The 22,645-nt window shown below is 36.1% G+C and overlaps 1 protein-coding gene across 1 annotated transcript in view; it reads left to right on the forward strand.

Moving 5' to 3' along the window:
- The window catches only part of AGBL3 (ATP/GTP binding protein-like 3), a 67,822-nt gene that overhangs the window by 12,337 nt on the left and 32,840 nt on the right, over window positions 1–22,645 (forward strand). The window contains exons 5-12 of the mRNA XM_006756693.2: window positions 8,370–8,477; window positions 11,917–12,055; window positions 12,984–13,763; window positions 17,736–17,901; window positions 19,080–19,206; window positions 20,180–20,280; window positions 20,499–20,605; window positions 21,339–21,405. Coding sequence (XP_006756756.1) covers window positions 8,370–8,477; window positions 11,917–12,055; window positions 12,984–13,763; window positions 17,736–17,901; window positions 19,080–19,206; window positions 20,180–20,280; window positions 20,499–20,605; window positions 21,339–21,405 — 1,595 coding nt within the window. The remainder of the gene's footprint in view (window positions 1–8,369; window positions 8,478–11,916; window positions 12,056–12,983; window positions 13,764–17,735; window positions 17,902–19,079; window positions 19,207–20,179; window positions 20,281–20,498; window positions 20,606–21,338; window positions 21,406–22,645) is intronic.

Consider the following 22,645-nt stretch of genomic DNA (forward strand, 5'->3'; position numbering starts at 1 on the left):
GTGAAAAAGAACTTCAGTGGGGCTTTGGTGCTCACTGAGTCTGCCCCCTGAGTGTGTACCTTATGGATCTGAGGAGTTGTAATCTGGATGGTCCCACTCTGACCACTGGGTACATGGCTCTTGGATCTCTAAGGAAGTGCTAATCTAGCCTCTGCCTGAGGCTACCCAGCAGGAGCTATGGAGAGATTCCTCTTCTTTGTTTAGGGTTTGGAGGTGCCCATATGAGACCCAGCTGTGAAGCAATGTGGGGCCTTGGACCTTCTTTTGGAAGTTCTGGTCTCTCTGATTCAGCTGCAGTTTTTTAGGTAATTTTCAGGTTGCAAAGGGCAAGGCCTGTCATATGCAAAAGCCTCTGTGCACAGCTTGGGTGGGGTGGGGTCTTAGGGGATCAACAGGGTGGAGCAAGCAGCTGTGGCTGCTCCCCAGTCCTACCCTAAGAGGCCCCGCGTCTCAGTGTCCCGGTAATCGCTGCAAGCTCCTCTGAGAGAAAGCTGCCCTCAAGTTCTGCCCGATGCCAGACAGTCCATTTCTCCCTGTATGAGTCTGGGTCCCCAGAGACTCACCCGGAACTGGAGTTCAGAGCACTCCTTCCCGATTGAAAAAGACAATCGTGTCCTCAGTTTCCAGCCCTCTCCATGTGCACCGTGTCCTCAGTTTCCAGCCCTCTCCATGTGTGCCGCATCCTCAGCTGCCAGCCCTTTCGGCGTGCACATCCGCACCTCTGCACTTTACTTCCGCAACTCCTCTGAGTCTCAGTGTGCTTTTCTCTTTCCTTCTAGTTGTAGAATTTCCACTCAGCCAGCCTTCCTGTGGTTCTGGATGATGTCTGTTCTGTCTTTTAGTTGTATTTTTGAAGTGGTTGTGTGAGGCAGCAATTTCCGGTGTTTACCTATGCAGCCATCTTGGTTTCTCCTCTGCTGTTTTCTTATTATTTTTTTTATATATTTGATTCATTTAGTTTTTTTTTAACCTTATTCTATATTTAACTTCTCATTTCCCAATATTTTATTATGGAATAATTTAAATACAGAAAGAATTTGAAAGAATTGTACAGGAACACCCACACTCACCAACTAGATTCTTATTATTAACTAGAGGCCCATGCACAAAATTCGTGCAAGAGTAGGCCTGCCTTCCCGCAGCTGCTGGTACTGGCTTCCCTCTGGCTCCAGGACCTGGGCTTCCCTCTGGCCACTGGCAGGCACCCATGACCTGGGCTTCCCTTGCAGCCCTGGTTTCGTCTGGAAAGTCGTCCAGAAGAACGTTCAGAAGGATGTCCAGTCTAGTTAGCATATTATGCTTTTATTATTATAGATTATTTGCCATATTTCTTGATCACAGATGTAGCCAACTATCTATCCCTCTCCATCAGACCATCTTAATTTTTATTTATTTCAAAGTTGAAGGCATCCTTATATTCCAACTTTAAATGTTTTAGCATGCATATTATTAGCTAGAATTTAATCTTGTTTTATTATTATATTTTTGACGTAAATTTTACATGCAATGAAATGCAAGAATCTAAGTGTATCAGTCCATGAATTTTAGCAAATGCATATATCTGTGTAGTCCAAACCCCTACTACAATATAGAACATTACCATTACAATCACTTAAACATTTTAAATAATATTTGTATGCTTAAAACTATATAATGCTAATAAAAGAAATCAAAGAATATTTGAATAAATCAAGAAATGTACCATGTTCATGGATTGAAAAACTCAATCTAGTAAAGGTGTCAATTCTCCCCAAATGGATAGGTTCTAGGCAATTTCTATCAAGATTTGTTTTGTAGATGTAGAAAAGATTGTTCTGAAATTTATATGGAAAAGTGAAGGAACTGAGAGTAACTAAAACAATTTTGAAAAGAAGCATAAAATGGGAGGAATCAGCCTATGTGATATCAAGGTCTTTTTATATAGCTACTAGAGGCCCTTTTCACGAAATTCGTGCTTGGGTAGGGCCTCTAGGCCTTGCCAGTGATCAGGGCTGATTGGGTCTTTCTGGCTGCCAGCCATGGCCTTCCTTCATTCTGCACTGCCCACTGGTGGTCAGCGCACATCATAGTGAGCAATCGAACTCCTGGTCTCCTGGTCAAACTCCTGAGGGGACAATTTGCATATTAGGTTTTTTCATATATAGATAGTATTGTCAAAGCCCTGTCGTATTGGTGGAGAGATATGCATAGATCAATGGAAGAAGAGAACCCAGGAACAAATATGCCCAACTGACTTTTTACAAAGATGCAAAAGCAATTCAATGAAGCCCTAACCGGTTTGGCTCAGTGGATAGAGCATCAATGCTCTCCCATCAATGCTTCTAACTCTCAATTTCTCTCTTTTCCTCTCTGTAAAAATATATTTTTTTAAAAAATAAAATATATTTTTTTAAAAAACAATTCAATGGAGAAAAGTTAGCATTTTCATCAAATGTTAGACATCCATAGATAAAAAAAGAAAAGAAAAGGAAACAATGAACTTCAATTTAAGTCTAGTGCTTTATAAGAAAAATTAATTCAAACTGGATCATGGACTGAAATGTAACATAAAATTTAAAACTTTAAAATAGAAAATATTTTTGCCGAAACCGGTTTGGCTCAGTGGATAGAGCGTCGGCTTGCAGACTGAAAGGTCCCAGGTTCGATTTCCGGTCAAGGGCATGTTCCTGGTTTGCGGGCACATCCCCAGTGGGAGATGTGCAGGAGGCAGCTGATTGATGTTTCTCTCTCACTATGTTTCTGACTCTCTGTCTTTCTCCCTTCCTCTCTGTAAAATATCAATAAAATATATTTTATTAAAAAAATAAAATAAAATAGAAAATATTTTCAATCGAAAGCTAATCAAGTTCTTAGAATTGACACCAAAAACATAATTAATAAAATGAAAAATTGATAAGTTGGACTTTATCAAAATTAAAAGCTTTTGTTTTATAAGAGACCTTGTTAAGAGGAAGAACATACAAGAGAAGACATACAAAGAAGAAAAACAAAGGGTAACATGTACATGCCAACTGATTCTGTTCCTTTTTATGAGGAAAACAGCTTTCCCAAAAAAATTCACCAGTAATCTTTTTACATCCCTTTATATTATGTGGCTACTCCTGGCCACAGAGAAGCCTGGAAAATTGGGGTCTTTAGTGGATCTCATGCCACCCTCACACAGGTTTTTTGTCATAAAAGCAAACAAGAAGAAAGACTGGATATTGGGAGTGCAACTAGCAGTGTATGTAACAACTGCAATTTTGCAGTCCCTTCTATTCCTAAACATTTTTTGTTCATGTAACAGTGAATTAACTTGAACTAGTACTTGATGCTGCATGTGGAAATGGCTCATCCTGGTAATTAAAGTCAAACAGTCTGCCCTGTGGCAAATACTTATCTTTGATATCAACCACTTAAGACAAAATTAAGTGGCTCCTTGGCACTACTGCACTTTTCAATGTGCTGAGAAGCCTTTTGGAGGAATATCTACATTTTGTATATTCTTGGTAAGCATGCAAAGCTTTCTGGCAGATAACTCAAATGCAGAACAAATATCACCATGATTGAGAACACTTAAAGGTTTGAATATTCTAAAATTTGAGGATACATGTAACTGTCCTGAGAAGCCTGTGCCAGAAATCTAAGAGTATGTACTTATCAAATTAAATGAGAACTAGATATAGACTAATAAAGGATGTCAATGAGTTAGATAATTTAGCTGTAACAGATAAATGCCTGGAAAGAAAGACTGCTAAAACGGACTCAAGAGGAAATAGAAAACATAAATAGGTATATAGTAAGTAGAGAGATTGAATTAGTAATAGAATAACTACCCACAAAGAAAAGCCCAAACTCAGATAGCTTTGCTGAATTCTACCAAACACTTAATGTTTGGAACAGTCTATCAAAAGTTTCCACCAGTTCTTCACAAACTTTTCCAAAAATAGGAGAGGAGGGAAAACTTTAAGAGACTAGTAATACCCTGTATACAAAGCCAAAACAAGATATCACAAGAATGCCCTGACCGGTTTAGCTCAGTGGATAGAGCGTTGGCCTGCGACTGAAAGGTCCCAGGTTTGATTCTGGTCAAGGGCATGTACCTTGGTTGCAGACACATCCCCAGTAGGAGGTGTGCAGAGGCGGCTGATCGATGTTTCTCTCTCATTGATGTTTCTAACTCTCCCTCTCCCTTCCTCTCTGTAAAAAATCAATAAAATATATTTAAAAAAAAAAGATATCACAAGAAAACTACAGACCAATATGTATTATGGATATAAGATGCAGATTTTCTCAATAAAATACTATTCAACTGAATCTAGTAACACATAAAAATAATTATTCAACATGACCAAGTAGAATTTATTCAGAAATTCAAGGTTAGTTTAGCATTCAAAAATCAAATAACATAAATGATGTAATGAAATAAACTAATATAGCATATCAATAGAATAAAAAACAAAAAGTACATCTTCTCAATAGCTACAGAAAAAGCATTATATAAAATCCAGCACCCTCTTCTGGTGAAAACTGCTGACTTTGAAGCTTTGATAATTTCTGGAGACTAAATAATCTGGCCTTGGTTTTGGTTACCAAAGGAAACAATCTTCTGAATCCTAAGGACCAAAGATAGGCTAACCACATATTGACCCAATGCTGATGTAACAGGATCCCTACTCTCCGCTAGTTTTGATGAGCCAGCCTTGTGAAATTAATAGCTGGACCACTGCTAACTTCTGGAAACTGCTGCAGCTGAGAGATCATGAACATCTGCCAACAAAGCTGCATTGTCATATTGATATACACTTCATAAGTGACATATATGTCAGAATCAACATACTTGTCAAAATCAGGATGTGTGTCAGAATCAACGTGTCAGAATCTGTATATGCCAGAATAGGAACATGCCAACATGTGTCAGAATAAACGTGTCAGTTGGTTATTGTGTATCAGTTGACATGTGTGTCAGAGTGGCATATGTGTCAGAATTGACCTGTGTCAGAATGAACAGATGTGTCATGATTAACATTTATCAGAATTGGTGTGTGTCAGTGAACATGTGTGTCATACTCGGCGCACATGTCAGAATTGATGTGCATGTCAGAGTGGTCAATGTGTCAGAATAAACACATGCCTCAAATTTGACACATGTCTGTCAGGATCAACACACCTGTCAAAAGCAATATGTTGAAATTGATGTGTCAGGTTTGGCATATGTGTCAGAATTGACACATTTTGTCACAATGGACATGTGAAACTGATGTGTCACAATCAACATTTGAAAATTGATGTGTTATAAGTGACATGTCAATAGTAGCATGGATGTCATAAGTGACTTATGTATTGCCACTTCTATACAACATGGTAATGGAGCTTCTAGTCACAGTGATTAAGCAAGAAAAAGAAATAAAAAGCATCCTAGTTAGATGGGAAGAAGTGAAACTATTTGTTTACCAATGACATAATCTTGTATATAGAAACCCTGAGCAACCCACTGAAAAACAATTATAAGAACTAGTAAATGAGTTTGGCAAGGTTGAAAGATAAGATAAATATTTTTAAAATCATTATATTCCTATACATTTATAATGAATAATACTATAATGAACTTAAACAGTTTCATTCACAATAACATCAAAAGAATAATATAGGAATAAATTTAAGAAAAGTGTAAAACTTATACTCTGAAAACTACAAAACATTGTTGAAAGAAAATTTTTAAAATCTAAATAAATGAAAAGACACCCATGTTTGTGGATCAGAAAATTTATGATTGTTATGATGGCAATTCTCCCCAAATTAATCTGTCAGTCCAATACAGTTTCCATCAGAATACTATCTGCTTTGTAGAAACTGACAAACTGATTCTAAAATTGATATGGAAACACAGGGAATTTAGAATAGAAAAAAATAGTGAAAAAGAACGATTTGAGATTCATAATTTTCAATTTCAAAACTATAAATTAACAATAATCAAGACGGTCTTGTACTATCATGAAGATAGGAATATAGATGAATGAATCTAATCAAAAGTCTAGAAATAAACCATGTTTGTGGGCAATGTATTTTCAACAAGGGTATTTTTTCTGTTCAATAGAAAAAATAATCTTTTAAGCAAATGGTGCTGGGACAACTAGATAAATAACACACCATATGAAAAATTAACTTAAAAATGGGTCAAACTCTTAGAAGAAAACAGAAGTAAATCTTTCATTGAATCTGACAATGGATTCATAGCTATAACATCAAAAGCACAAGTAACAACAACAAAAATGGGTCAATTGGATTTCATCAAAACTTTTGTGCTTCAAATCTATCAAGAAAATGAAAATAGAACCGGCAGAATGGGAGAAAATAACTGCAAGCTATCTGATGAAGGGCTTATATAGACCTCTTACAACTCACACGAAAAAAGACAACTCAATTTAAAAAGTGCAAATGATCTGACTAGACATTTCTCCAAAGAAGATAAACATGGCCAATGAACACATGAAAAGATATTCAGCACCTTTAGTTATCAGGGAAATACAAATTAATAACACAGTAACACACACTATGATGACTGGAATGAAAATCAGATAACAGGTGTTGATAAGAATGTAGAGAAATCAAAATCCTCTGATGATGGGAATATAAAATCATTCAGCCTTTTTTGGAAAAGTTTGGCACTTCTTCAGAAAGCTAAACATAGAATTATCATAAAAATACTTTGATAAGCTGCAAACTTGATCCTATTGTAGATTCTCTAGTTTTAGTGTTAGAGTTTCATATTTCTTACTATAAAGACTACTCATTCTTAAATCATTAAGAACATAAACATTAATTAAAAAGTCTCCTTTTTTAACTGGGATGTCAGGCTGTCATGTATCTTTTGATGGTAAGCATACACCAAGGCAAGTAGCAGAAATTCCCAAAGTTTTCAGAAGCAATGCTGTGTTATCAGTTCATGATTAATTTTGGTTTGAATCCATTAAGGTTTTCAACTGATAAGAGGATCAGTTTTAGTTATAATTTTCTTTATTGTTTATTATCAATTTATTTGGTTGTGTATTCAGTTACTGACAAAGTGTACTGACGCACATTGACATCAATATTTCAATCTATGCTTTCTCTGGAGCTAGACTTGATTCTGATTAATTATGTCAGATATATACGTTGCTAAAGCAGTTGTATACATAATCCCCAAAATGTTTGTCCAGGAATACTTCTTTATTACCACCAAATTGTTTTTTTCTTCTTACTGTTTCAATGACTATATTCGGGATCATAGAGGCTGACTCCCTCTATAGGAATATATTTATTACCAGAACCAAGCATAGTCTGACACATACAAGCCAATAATAAAAGAGTAGAATAGTGAGTCATCATCAAATTCTTGTTCTGCTAAAAAGTGAGAACAATTTTGGTAGTTGGACTGTGAAGTCATTTTCTCCAATCAAATAGATCCTAGACAAAAATAAATCATGCATTTGAGCATGGCTCAGACAACTTTTAAGAAACTTGGTCCTAAAAATAATGAAGAAAAGGAAAGCTGGTATAGCTAAAGAAGAAGTTGGGGGTCCAAGGATAGCCTTTCTTTGGGGAGACAGAAGATACTTTGTGCCAGGCCAGCACAGCCAAGGGTTCAGTGAGCTTGAATGGGGGGCGGCGAAGAACGTAGAAAAGACAGACAGAGAGAATAAGCTGGGTCTAGGTGGATCTCCTGTGCCTGACTGTGACCACAGAGAGGGATCCAGAGGGCCAGCTGAGCCTTTATTTTATAGCCAGAGGTAAACAAGGGAGTGGTCACCATAGTTGCAATGTTCTTGTGAGTTTCACTTGTTTTGGCAGCACTTGCTGCACCTCCCACAGCCCATTAGCTTCCCAGATAAGATCTAGGGAGCGTCATAAGGTCAAGCTTAATTATGCTAAGAGGGCTGTGCCCTCTAAACTGGGACTTGTTTGTGGATTTGCTAACAGGTCAGCCAGAGGCTTAACCCTATAGCCGCTCCCTACAACACTGGGACATGTTTATAAGCTTAGGAGACAACCATTATCAGGCAAGATGCTGAAGATGAAGGGGAAGGGAGAATAAAAGATGGAGCAAGATTCCCAGAGGCGGATCAGAAAGATATCAAGTGCCCAGGAGAGAATAGAACTTTAGTATAAAATCTATGACACTAAATACTCATGAACTATTCACTATAATGATTTAGATCAAGGTGCCAGTGAAATGTTACAGTGTGACAATGTTCATTACTGCCAATAAATCCTTAGTAAAATCTCTCCCCTTACAAAACTAAATTTTAGCCTAGACCTATCAATAAACAACTTTAAAATGTATAATAAAAATTTCCTGTTTTATTTTTATCACATTTAAATAATGTTCTCTCTTTTATGTATATGTATAGATACGACTCCTCCTTATTCTGAGCCAGTGTACATCCCAACAGGCCTAGAGATCGAACCCATTTATTCAAACTCCAAGGAAGATACAGTAGTTTATCTAGCTGAAGATGGTGGGTACATAATGAAATAGTTGCTATACAAATGTAATTTGGTACCTGGGCTAACCTCTTAGTTATATTTGTTTTGCTGATTATAGTGAAAATTGCAGATTACCAGGAAATCCCTGTCCCCATAAAAATGTTGGTAAAGCCCTAGCCGGTTTGGCTCAGTGGATAGAGCACCAGCCCTCACACTGAAGGATTCCAGTCAAGGGCACGTACCTTGATTGCAGGCTCGATTCTGACCAGGAGGCAACCAATCAGTATGTCTCTCTCTCATCAATGTTTTTCTCTCTCTGTCTCTACCCCTCCACTGTCTCTAAAAATCAATGGGAAAATAGCCTCGGGTGATGATTAACAAACAAAAATATATATTTGGTTAATATTGATCCAAATGTTGATTTAGTGCTAATTATATTCTTGAAGGTGTATTTCAGTTCATGTAACGTTACTTTAAAATGAAAGATCATATTGGTCATTAGAATGGGGTCATATTTAGAAGGAATTAGGCTTCACATCAATTTTCAAAGGTAAATCCAGTGGGGTGCTCTACAACTATTGTTGCCTCTCTGTTGACAGGTTATTTTCATGCAATCTCTCAGATGTGTGGGGTTTGCTTTTTTTCCATTTCATGCCAGTTTGGTGGGAATCCTATCTTTAAAAGAGGAACACACCCACATTGCAAATAACATCTAAGATATATCTCAGAAGGGTGATCTATATTTGTACTTTGAGAGCTCTAGTAATCAAAATCTTATATCTGCTTTATGATAGGATATGCTGATAATCAAACATAGACATCTCAGCCTATATCCTAAACTGTGCTACTGCTGATACACCAACATGAGGAAGTATGGGACTCCTGCACAATGTCACCATCAGAGTTCTATGTCTTACAGTAGATGTTAGATACCTTCCAGGGAACATACGTATTTTATTTAAAGGGCTGGCAAAACAGATAAATTCACAGGGATTGTTTCCTGTAGAGTAAGCAATTCTAGAAATCATTTACTCACATATTTTTTAACAGCTGGAGTGAGAGAAGCACCTCTGATTTTTCTAATTTGATTTTAAATATTCTTATGGCTAAATTTTCAAATATTTGCATGGCTAGTAGTAGAACTTCTACACATAACTTAAATGAGATCTGATAAAAAATTGAAATAGTCAGGGTCTTGTTGGGAATTGGATGGCATACTTGGAGTAATTTGTATTAGTTCAGTATAAGTATAACTTAGAATGGACAGAGGTAAGGGAAACGAGCAAGGGATGGTGAAGCAACATAAGACTATCAACAGAGCAGAACCATTATATTTCCTTGGCCTCAAAGGGTAGACTGATAGATGGTTTTTAGACATGTAGCTGTTGGATGGGGAAGTCCCCAAACAACTGGCTATATAGAATTCTGGTGGACAACCTTTCTTTCAAAGATTTATTTCTTTAAATATATGTTCCAATGTCTTGTGACATCTGCTGTCTTTAATAAAAGTCAGCCATAATTTATATCATTGTTCCCTATTTATGGTGTGTCTTTTTGTCTCTGGCTGTTTTTTCAGCAAATCTAAGCTTGGCCTATATTTGGTTATCTTTATATTTATTCTGCTTGGAGTTTCCTGATCTTATTGGATCCATTGATTAATAGAGTGCTTTCCCCTACCCCATTTGAGAAATGTCCAACCATTATTTCTTTATATTTTTCTATACTATTCTTTCTTTTCTGCCCTTTGGAATTCCAGTTACATATATGTTGGATTTCTAGCTGTGTCCTACATGTCCCTGGATCTTTGTTGATATTTTTGTCCTCCTCTGTCCTTGAGTTTTTGTTTTTAAGTTCACAGTCTTTCGTCCGCAATCTTCAGTATGTCTTTTAAGCTTACTCTATAGAGCACCAGCCCGCACACTGAAGGATTCCAGTCAAGGATTCCAGTAAATCTTTCATTTCAGTTATTGCACTTTTTACTTCTAGAATTTCCATTTGATTTTTTTAATAGTTTCCATTTATATTAATCTGCTTCTTTATTATCTCTTATCTTTTCCTTTAAGCCTTTAAACATGTTTTCTGAGCCGTTTGTAAATCCCATCTAAGTTATCTTGAGGGGTGTGTGTGTGTGTGTGTGTGTGTGTGTGTGTGTGTTTCATGATGGATCATATTTTCCTGCTTCTCTGCATGTTTCATAATTTTTTTATCATATGCAAGACATTGTGAAAGATATGTTGTAGGAGTCTATATTGTTTTTAAAACTTATGTTGAATTTTGTTCTGGTAGGCAGCTAAATTGCTGGTTATATATCATTGATTATATATCATTCAGGCTTGTTTTATTCATTCATTCATTCATTTATTTATTTATTTATTTATTTATTTAGTAGGGCTGATTTATTTTCATTTTGTCCTTAGTACTAGGTCATGGCCTTTACTCTTAGATGCAGTTCTTTTTTTTTTTTTTAGATGCGGTTCTTATGCCTGATGTGCAGCCTTTCTAGAGTCATGATGAAATGTCTGAGGAGCTTAGTGCAATCTTTCCACTCTGGATATGTTGTAATTCCAGTATATTCTATAATTGTATATCCTCTATTATCTTACCCCCTAATAGCACTCTTTGCTACCTTACTTACTCTCATCCTCTGCTTACACAGCCAAGCCCTCAGCAAAGGACTGGGGGAAAACCATATAGACTGTTGAGACCCTCTTTATGTAGCTGTCTTCTCTCTCGTGCCCTGCCTCACAAATTCCAGCAGCCCCGAGCAACATCTTGCCTCCTCAGTCCAGCAAGACTGTTACACTATTCATAAGTGCCTCCTTCCTGAGGTATGGTTAGAAAGTACTCACAGGAAGAAAACCAGGGTTAAGCATGGGCTTATTTGGTGTATTTATATTTTTTTCAAGAATCCTATGTAGTTCTGGTCTATGTATTATCCAAAAATATGAAAAGAAGTTCAGCTTATATTTCTTATGCAGTTTAATAGTCATTTATAGTGAAAGGTCAAGTTCAGAATCAATTATCCTATATAATAAAAGCCTAGGTGGCGTCGCACGACACCCTCGTGTGACATCACAAGATGGCCACCACAAGATAGTCACCACGAGGTGGCTGGCAGGGGAGGGCAGTTGGGGGCGACCAGGCCTGCAGGGCAGGGCAGTTGGGGGTGATCAGACCAGGATTGGAGGGCAGTTGGGAGCCATCGGGCTGGCAGGGGAGGGCAGTTGGGGGGCAGAAGCGGAATGAGTATTCTTAATGTAAGTAGCACATGAATCTATTTTAGGCTTTGCTTTTCTTGTCAAGGACTCTTAGATTTTCTTGCTTCAACATAAATCTATTACTGGTACCAAATTACTTTACAAATTAAAATTCTTAGTGCCACTTCACTTATACTGTGGCTGCAAGCTCTATGCAGAATAGCCTATACTTTAGACATGGCTTGATATCCTTATGGCCTATTTCTCTCATCAGCTTACAAAGAGCCGTGCTTTGTATATTCTCGAGTTGGGGGCAACCGAACAGCCCTGAAGCAGCCTGTGGATAATTGTGACAACACTTTGATGTTTGAAGCAAGGTTTGAGAGTGGTAATCTACAGAAGGTAGTCAAAGTGTAGGTTTTAATTATGTTTATTTGAGGAACTAGACCATCAACTATTTATTAGTTTCTGTATTTGGTACGTTAAAATCTTAGTATCCATCACTGAACTTAACTCCTTGAAGTATAGATGGTAATTAGAGATCTGAAAGGTTCAAATAATTTTGATATTTATGCTTAAAGTAAGCATATTTCTGCATTTTCAGTATGCCAGTGTGAATTCTTTCTCACATACACACACACACACACACACACACACACACAGCGCATGGGGCTGAGGAACAGAAATTACTTGGTAAAGAAAAAAGTCACAACTAACCAAGTAAGTTTGATGTATGTACATATTATAAATAATACACAGTAAAGTTATTTTAGCCTTTATATAAGTATTCTCAATGACTCAGTATGGGAGATACAAATAGTGATCATATATCATCCTCAAAGTATTTACAATTTTATAATCTGTGTGGTCATATTAATGTCTATTTATTTTTAAATGTTCTCAGTAATAGTTATATCAGATCCCTAGAATTAGAATCTAATAGAAAACAGAAATACATATCTGAAGTAAAAAAGAAATATTGGACTTTAACTCAGTTTAAGAACTCTTTAATCATTTTTATAGGAAACATAATTGGAGTGAAAATATAATTTTTATCAAATCTCATTTTTATGTGCTCTCTTCAGTAATAATAAAAAGGCTTTAAAATAAAGCATAGAAACAGTTTCACATCCAATAAAAGGAAATTTCAAAACTTTTATCTTTTGCAATTACTTGCTATTTATGATACTGCCTAAATAAACATTGTCCAACCCCGCACCCCTTCCCCAACCCCCCAAAAAACCTTTCTGTGAATAGGTAAAAATAATTTTCCTTATTTATTTAAAACCAAATGTCATTTTTACATTTTTATGCTTTTCCCCTTCCTTTCTTATGTATTAGGGCAGAATATGAATACCAGTTGACTGTGCGCCCTGACCTCTTCACAAATAAACACACCCAGTGGTACTATTTCCAAGTCACTAATACCCAAGCAGGAATAGTCTACAGATTCACTATTATCAATTTTACCAAGCCTGCTAGTCTTTACAACCGGGGTATGCGCCCACTGTTTTATTCTGAAAAAGAGGCCAAGACTCATAATATTGGCTGGCAGAGAATTGGAGAGCAAATCAAGTATTACAGGAACAACCCCGGGCAAGATGGGCGCCATTATTTCTCCCTTACGTGGACATTTCAGTTTCCACACAGCAACGATACCTGCTACTTTGCTCACTGCTATCCGTACACTTATACCAACCTGCAAGAATACCTTTCTAACATCAATAATGACCCAGTACGGTCGAAGTTTTGTAAAGTACGTGTCTTGTGCCACACAATTGCTAGGAATATGGTGTACATTTTAACGATCACTACCCCCTTGAAGAATGCTGACTCAAGAAAACGAAAGGCGGTGATTTTGACTGCAAGGGTACATCCAGGAGAAACCAACAGCTCATGGATCATGAAAGGCTTCCTAGATTTTATTTTAGGAGACTCACGTGATGCACAGTTGCTTCGGGACACTTTCATCTTCAAGGTGATACCCATGCTGAATCCCGATGGTGTGATTGTAGGAAATTACCGGTGTTCCTTAGCTGGACGAGATTTAAACCGTAACTACACCTCTCTCCTGAAGGAATTGTTCCCTTCTGTTTGGTATACCCGGAACATGATCCACAGGTAAATAAGCCTCAAATCACCGCTCTGCTTATTTAGTAAACATGGGAGTAAGAATTTTGGTCCCACAATCCCACTCATGTTACTCTCCATTTTCTTAAGATAGTTTGACTATACCTACTTAATTTTCCCCCCATTCTTCCTAACTCTGCTCCTATAGCTTTCTGGCAATGTGCCTCTGGATTCACTAACCTTTCATTAAATAATAATACCGACTCTAAGACATTATAATGGCTCCATGAAACTAATAGTTTGCTGCCGGGGTCCAAACCCAGCAGGTCCAGGGGTTCCCCATAGGTGCGGACGGAGTCGGCGAAGAAGGAATGACACGGAGGCAGCGTTCGGGTGATCATCATAGCCAGGTTCCTCTAGCCAAGTTCTGGTCAGGATCTCCAGCAAAGTTCTGGTTAGGATCTCCAGCCAGCCAGGTTCTGTGGCCATGTTCTCTCGCTAGGTTCTCCAGCCAGGTTCGGTCGCCAGGTTCTGTAGCCGGGTTCTCTTGCCAATTTCTGTAGTCAGGTTCAGTCCAGGATCTTTTGCCATGTTCTCTCCAGTGAAGTTCTAGGTTCTGTGTAGGTCCTGTCTGCTAAGTTCTGTGTTCTAAGGTCTGTCTTCTGAGGTCTGCCTTCTGAGGTCTGCCTTCTGTTGTCTTGTTGCATCTGTATTTATACCAGTTGATTCTAATCCTATCAATCTCTATTCCAAAGGTTAGGGCGTTTCTTATCTCCATTCCAGGGAGTAAAGATTATGTAGCTTAAGGATGATTGTTCGTAGTTAAAGTGATTAATTACCCGCCTGGCAGTTAAGAGGTTTTATTCCCTCCCTAACTTCAGGGGAAAATCCCTACCTGGGGAAACAACCTTTCTCGGAGAGGTGACCTTGGACCGGCTCCCGGCAGTTTGCATATCCCAAATTTGATTTCTTGGTAAAGCTGATGATAGGACCTATGTTTACCTTGGGATCCTTGAATCCCTTATATGTGAAAATTAATTACAACTCATAGAGCCTTCTGGCACTAATGTTGATCATATATTGCTCTATGATGAGTCTTTTGATTAACAGGTTAGTTATTTAAAATTTTCATAAATAATATCCTTATTTGCCCCTAGAAAAATAGAACAACTTTAAATTTTTCAAGGAATTCAGAACAGTAAAATGCACATAATATTTAAAATTTTTGTTGAATGATTAGATTAAGTGTATAGAACTGGAGATAAACATATCAAATTGGAATCCCCATTATATCATTTGCTAACTGTGTAACCTTGAGCAATTTAAAAACAAATTTAGCCCTAGCAAGTTTGGCTCAGTGGATAGAGCATCGGCCTGCAGACCAAAGGGTCCTGGGTTCGATTCCTATCAAGGGCATGTAGCTCAGTTGCAGGCTCCTCCCCAGTTTCAGCCGTGGTCAGGACGTATGTAGGAGGCAACTAATAGATGTGTTTTTCTCTCATCACTATTTCTCTCTGTCTTTCCCTTCTCTTTTACTCTCTATAAAAAAATAAATGGAAAAATATCCTCAGGTGAGGATTTAAAAACAAATCTAAACCTCAATTTTATCATCTATACAATGTGAACAATAATACTTACCTCATAGATGGGAGGATTAAATGAAGTTATTGTTACTAAAGTACCCAGATAAAATCTGGAACGTTGAAAGCTTTAAAAGTATTCAGTGTTTCCTAAATATAAAAAAAAAGAAAAAAGTTGTTAAAAAAATATGAGAATTATAGAGAGTAGGTTTTAGTATAGGGTATTAAAATACCTGTGAGTAAGAAATAGTCAAACTGTTTCTAAAATGATTTAAACAAATATAAGATGAGAGACCCTAAAATCGTGTTCTACTTCAGAAGTAATAACATTTCTTTGGGAATTAATTATTTAGAAGTAAAGGTTTCTTTTGACTCACAAGAAACAGACCACTAAAATTGAGAAAATGTTGGTTTAAAAATGTACAGTATATTTCATATTTAAGGATCTCACATGATAATCTTGTTTTATAATCTAGTTCTCTAAAAACTTGAAATGTTGTTCAGTGACTTTATGTTGATCTGTTATTAATTTGAATTTATTGGGCACCAAATGAGAAAGGGGCAATAAGTTAATACCTGTAACTGACTTCAATACGAAATTTCACTATAGTTTAAAGGATATTGTTTCTAATTCAAGCTATGCTTTGAAAGTTTTGGCCTTAGGTTTTAATATTTTTGTTATAAAAGTACAGTAGTCTACCATCTGAAATTTCACTTACATAGTTTGTTTCCCATAGTCAGCTGCAGTCTGAAAGTATTAAATGGAAAAGTTTCAGAAATAAATAATTCATAAGTCTTAAATTGCACACCATTCTGCGTAGCATGATGAAATCTCGCCTTGTACCATCTGGGACATAAATGACCTCTTTGTCCAGCGTATCCATGCTATATATATTACACTCCTGTTATTCACTTAGTAGCCATTTCACTATCACATTGACTGTGGTGGTATCTAGTGCTTGTGTTCACGTCACTCTTATTTTAATAGTGGCCCCAAAGCACAAGAGTAGTGATGCTGGCGATTTGAATATGCCAAAGAGATGCCCTAAAGTGTATGCATATAGAGAAAAACACATAGTACATGTAGGGGTGGTACTATCCGAGGTTTCAGGCATCCACTGGGGTCTTGGAAAATATCCCCTGCAGTTAAGGGGGAGACTCCTGTAAAACATTTCATACTACTATAAAGACCATTACTAACCTTTTGGTATTTATCCTTCAAGATATAACAAATAATATATGAAATTTTTATTACTTAAGGAATATAATAATGTTGTATAAAGTTTAGAATTATGGAAAGAAGGCAGCCCAGCGGATGGCTCAGTGGTTGAGCGTTGACCTATGAACCAGGTCACAGCTCGGATTCTCGGTCAGGGAACATACCCGGTTGCAGTCTCAATCCCCAGTGTGTGGTGTGCAGGAAACAGCTGATCAGTGATTCTCATCATTGATGTTTATGGAAAGGCCAAAATGCCCATAATTCTACCACCTTCAAAACCACCACTTTTTTCCCTTTTGAAAGCCATCAATCCAGGGGGGAGGGAGGGCGGGCTTATTTTTTATTACTTTAATATTTATTGAATGTCTAAATTATACAAGCTAAGGATTATTCTCTTAATAATATCTAATAATTTGTTAAATTATTTATTTAAATTTACCAGAAAAAAAGTCAATTCAAACTTTAGGACCATTTTTCTCAGAATGATATTTACCACATTAATCAAGGATTAATTAATTGGCTTCAGCACCAAGTCATAAGGCACTCAATTTTTAACAAATATGTTGGGTATTTGTGTGCATAGCACTGTTCTGGATGACTTAAAGCATTCCCTGCCCTTAACAAGATTAAATATAAAAAATATGAAAACTTTCCTCTGCAGGTGCCAAGTAAATAGTACCAATATTAAGTGCTACAGGAGTTCAGAAAAAGGACAGCTCTATAGCCTTGACTAGTTAGAGAGGAAATGAGACATGAGGTCAGTCTTGGGGGTGAGGGGTAGGTAGTATTTGCATTTACAAAGATGAAGAAAGAAGGTATTCCTGTCAGAAATATCTATGTGAGAGTTCATGGAGAAAGATGGCAGAGAACTGTTTTCTGTGTACAACAAAAAATCAGAATTACATACCAAATCCTGTTGGAAAAAGGGTTGGGAGTACGGTAAATTTTGTCCTTTTGTAATGGAAGGCATTTATATTTTATATATGGTTAATGGAAAATTGTTTTATTTAAAATTGTATATTAATAATATGCAGTATAGCTAAGAGAAATTGAAAGCTAGTATATTGGTAATTCTATTTATTTGGATGTTACACTAATAATAAGCAGTATAGCTAAGAGAAATTGAAGGCTAGTATATAGGTAATTCTATTTATTTGGATGTTACACCCATGAAAGAGAAATGCAAAGGTAATATTTAGTAACTTACCTTTTTCTTCTCGGTAGATTGATGGAGAAACGAGAGGTTATTTTATACTGTGACCTTCATGGCCATAGCAGGAAAGAGAACATCTTCATGTATGGCTGTGGCGGAAGTGATAAGTGTAATAAAGCATTGTACTTACAGCAGCGAATTTTCCCACTTATGATGAGCAAAAACTGTCCAGATAAAGTAAGCACTTTTTAAGATTTTAACTACTTTTACTAAACAAATGTCCACGTGAGACAGCAAAATGGAAAAATCTTATTAAGTAAATTTATTTTTTATTAATTTGGCCTGGTTTTACAGTTGACCATAGAAAGCAACTATGTAGAATGTTTAGTAGCCGGTAATTTGAAATATGAAGAAGAAAATACCCATTATCCTGCCACTGTACTTAATGGTAAAAAAAACAAAAACAAAAAATACACCTGAATGTTTTCCTCCTAAATTCAAGAATAGGCAAGGATATCCACTCTTACCCCCCCTTCATTTCGCCTTTTCCTGGAGGTTCTAACAAGTGTAATAAGGCAAGAAAAAGAAATAAAGGGCAGGTAGGTTGGGAAGAAAGAAGTAATAAAGAATTTGTCTTCATAGAAAATTCAAAGCAATCCTTAAAAAACAAGTGACTTTAGTAATGTCATAGGATACACAGTCAACCCACAGAAACAATTTAATTTCTATATACTCACAATTAGAAACTAAAATTAAAAACAATACCATTTACTGTAACTCCAAAAGAAATGAAACACTTGTAACTGCAAAGGGATAGCATAAAGGAGTTTTTTAGAAGTGATGGGGTTTTTTCTATGCTGATCATGGTACTGGTTACACAAATCTACACATATGTTAAAAATTAATAGAATGGAACACAAAAAAGTCATTTATTATATGTTAATTTAAAAATAAAATGACAAAAACTTTGTAGATATAACAGTTTTTCAGGCAGCTTTCAAATGCTCTTCCACATGAAAATAAAGCATCTTTATTCTATTCTGAAAATCTATAACATTAATCTTCATTCCTAAATATGTTTAAGCCCCTTCTATAATTTTTAGTCGTATAAGATCTTAACCCATCAGTATCAAGAATTATTCAACTGATTTTGAATGTTTATGCTATGTATAGCTAAAAAGTAACATTTATTGCTAGAATTTAAATCTGTAGCCCTTAGAAATATACATATGTCATTTCTATATTTGAATTACATATGATTTATTTCCATTGGTCAGGAAATAAAAGCAGCTCCTGAAGTATTAGAGAGAATTACTGCTTTTGCACAATTGCTTTTCCATTTTCAACTCTACTTCCTAAGAAAGACATTGTTGTCATAAAAAAAAGATGGGTCTTGTTCATTTGCTTCTTTCCAGTTTTCATTCTCAGCTTGCAAGTTTAATGTTCAGAGGAGCAAAGAAGGAACAGGCAGGGTGGTGATGTGGAAAATGGGAATCAGGAACAGCTTTACCATGGAGGCTACTTTTTGTGGATCTACTCTGGGTAAGACCAAGTGTTCTCATTCATAGCTCTTGGAGTTTTAAACCAGAGACATTTTTAATGTAAGATTAATAGTGTAGATAGTTTAGTAGTGAGCACTTTCTTCCCACTTAATGCCTACTGATATCTAATCAATTCTATTAATGGGATGAATAAACAAATTACCACTGTATATGTACCTCTATTTCTCATTTCCCTTTGTAAGAATAGGAAGTTTTAGCTTGCAGATAGAATACCTAATTGGTTTTTCATGAATTCTTAATTGCTTGGTGGTGGTGGTGGTTTTTACAGGTGACTAATGATTTCAGAAAAAGCAATGCTCATACTTAAAATATCAGGATAGAACTGTTTCTAGTGGATTTACTATTTGTAAGGCAAATAAACTGATGTTTTTTTAATTGGTTTGTTTGTTGTTTTTTGGTCAATTTATATCTTAATGGAAGCACTTGGTTCCTTGATCTAAAAATAAATGTAGTTCCATTTAAGAAATCTTTTAGTCACATCTATCATGTCCTTACAATACTCCATATTAAGATAATTGTCACATTTTTAGAAAATGTATCAATTCAAAAGAAAGCTGGGCATCTACACATAATTTTTTACTAATTTTTAAAGCATCTTGAATCTGATAAAATATGATGATGAAAACATTGAAATCATTACCCAACTTTTTCTTTACGTGATTATTAGGTTGTTTATCACTGGTAACCAAGTATTCCATAACTTTCTTATTGAATTTTATTCTGCCTTACAACATAGACTGATCCATGTTACATCACCTTTGGTCCAGATGGTGGAGGGGGAATGAAGGAAAGCAATTAGCTGTTAAATGACCTGCCCCAGAAAAGAAAATCCAAAGGACAGGATATGAAATCATATCAGATGTTCTGTTTATGCTTTGTTTTATAACTTAGGCCTACCTGCTAAGGAAAAATTAAGTCATCCTCAAGGGTAGATTAACTTATTGATGTTTTAGGTGATAAACGAGGCACTCATTTCAACACAAAAGATTTGGAGTCAATGGGGTATCATTTTTGTGATTCTCTCTTGGACTATTGTGATCCAGACCGAACTAAGGTAAGTAAAGTCCATTTGGTAATACTCCAGTCTACCAGCTAACATAACCTGCCTATGAGACTATGACAGTTTATTCCTTTTAATTTCCTAACAACAGTGTTCAGGGTGTTTTGATAGTTGATGTCCCAGTAGCTTTTGTTCCAGGAGTCTATAAATATTCAATTAATTTAATTAGGAAATAAAGTTATTTTATTACTAACTCATTTATTTTCCCCTAGTATTATCAGTGCCTAAAAGAATTAGAAGAAATGCAAAAACATATAAACTTGGAAAAAGTCCTTGATGATTCAGATACTTCTTTGAAAGAAATTACAGTGGAGTCTAGGTAAGTCAAGATGGTGGAAGTAATGTAATTTGGTGTGCTGTTTTACTGTGTTACTTATAATATTTCTAGGATATAATTGTCGGTCTCAACTAAAAATACTGACTAAAGGTGGAAAAAAATTTTCCCATGCACATTACTTTGGCCAGATCTCATCAAGACTTTACTTATTCATTTAGTCAAGTAATATTAAATGAGCGCCTATGTACTACACATAAAAGACATACTCAAATTTTTTAATGCTGTAATTACCCACAGAGAACCGACACATTTAAAAAGATGTCACATAAATACATTAGTGAACAATAAGTACAAAATTTAGTGCTAAGGGAAAGTTTTTGGAAGAAAAGAGGTACTAATGTTAGTATAGGTCCTATAGAAAAGGCAGAATAAATATTTGATTCTTCCCCTTTATTTATAAATTTTCAGACTTTGAGTTAGTGCCCCTGTAACCTCCAGTGGTGACTAATAAGTTTATTTGCAGGTATAAAGTATCATTTTGAATTCAGGGATTTGTTTATATTTGTTTTGTTCCAATCAATTTCAGTCATTCTTCTGATACCCTAAGATGCCTAGAACTACCAAACATATATACCACCTTTGTAAACATTTTTCTCAGAATTAGAACTATTTCAACCATTCCAGTAAAGTAATAAAGCAAAAGTAACTGTTGCAATTTTAAAATGGCACCAAAACATTCTGTAAATTAAAATAATAATTTATTATTTTTTTGTAGTAGCCGAGGCTCTGACAGTTCAGAATCGAATGAGTCTCAGAGTTACATTCTCAAGTTAACTTCTCAGGTATGATTGAAAATTTCTGCATATGGTATGTATATGCTAAATAGGTACTCTTATTTGACTAACAATCAGGGGAGGAGGGGAGGTTACAGTTGTATGATTATTGTGTAGCCGTAATTGTGATTCTCTGATTATGTACCATATCTTTAATCATAGAATTCTCTAACCTTATGATTTCTTAGCACTCTTACTTTATAGATGAAAACAGTTAATATCCAGAGAGATTAAATTCATTCTCAAAAACCCACCACTTGTTAATGGGAGTTGGTAGCATAGCATACATCACCTGACTGCTAGTCCAATATTCACTTATTCATTTACTTAACAACCATATTTTGACTTCAGCTGTATGCTCTAGGGATAATACAGTGAATAAAATAAGACAAAAATCCTTCCCTTTCAAGTAAGTAAGATATGTGACATAAGAGACAAGTGTTTATGGAGAAGATTAGAGTGGGAGAGACTTTAGGTGGTGTTACATACTGAATGTGTGTGTCCCCTACCAAGTATGCATGTTTAGACCCTGATCCCAGTGTAATGCTATTAGGAGGTGACTAAGACAGCACTCTCTTGGTACTGAGAGTGGGGCACTGCTATAACAAATGCCTACAAATGTGGTGGTAGCTTTGAAACTGGCTGATGGGTAGAGGCTGGAAGAGTTTTGAAGGGCATGTTAGAAAATGCTGATATTGCCATGAAGGGATTTTAAAGAAGATTGTGGTGAGAGTTCAGAAAGGAAACAGGGGAATTGTAGAGAATACATAAAGGATCATATGCAGAATGTTGGTAGAAATGTGACTGTTAAGGGTGATTCTGATGGGGGGGTCTCAGGCAGAAATGAGGAACATGTTACTGGACAGTGGAGAAAATGCAGTCCTTGCTATCAGCTGGCAGAGAACTTGGCCAAACTGTATTTATGTTCTAGTGTTTTGTGGAAAGTAGAACTTGTGACTGATAAGAGTGGATATTTAGCTGAGAAGTGTTGGAGGAGCAGCTTGGTTCCTCCTGACTGCTTATAGTAAAATGTAAGAAGAGAGAAATGAATTGAGCAAGGAATTGCTAAGCAAAAAGGAACCAGAACATAAGGATTTAGAAAATTCTCAGCCTGTCCATATTACAGAAAGATGAAAGAAAGAAAGAAAGAAAGAAAGATAAGTCTTCAGAAGAGATAGTAGGGTGTAGAGCAAGCATGTCAAACTCAAAGGATAGGGCAGGCCAAATAAACAAGGTTTAAGTTTATGTG

Source organism: Myotis davidii, unplaced genomic scaffold (genome assembly GCF_000327345.1).
Source record: "Myotis davidii unplaced genomic scaffold, ASM32734v1 scaffold214, whole genome shotgun sequence".
Classification (NCBI taxonomy): Eukaryota; Metazoa; Chordata; class Mammalia; order Chiroptera; family Vespertilionidae; genus Myotis; species Myotis davidii.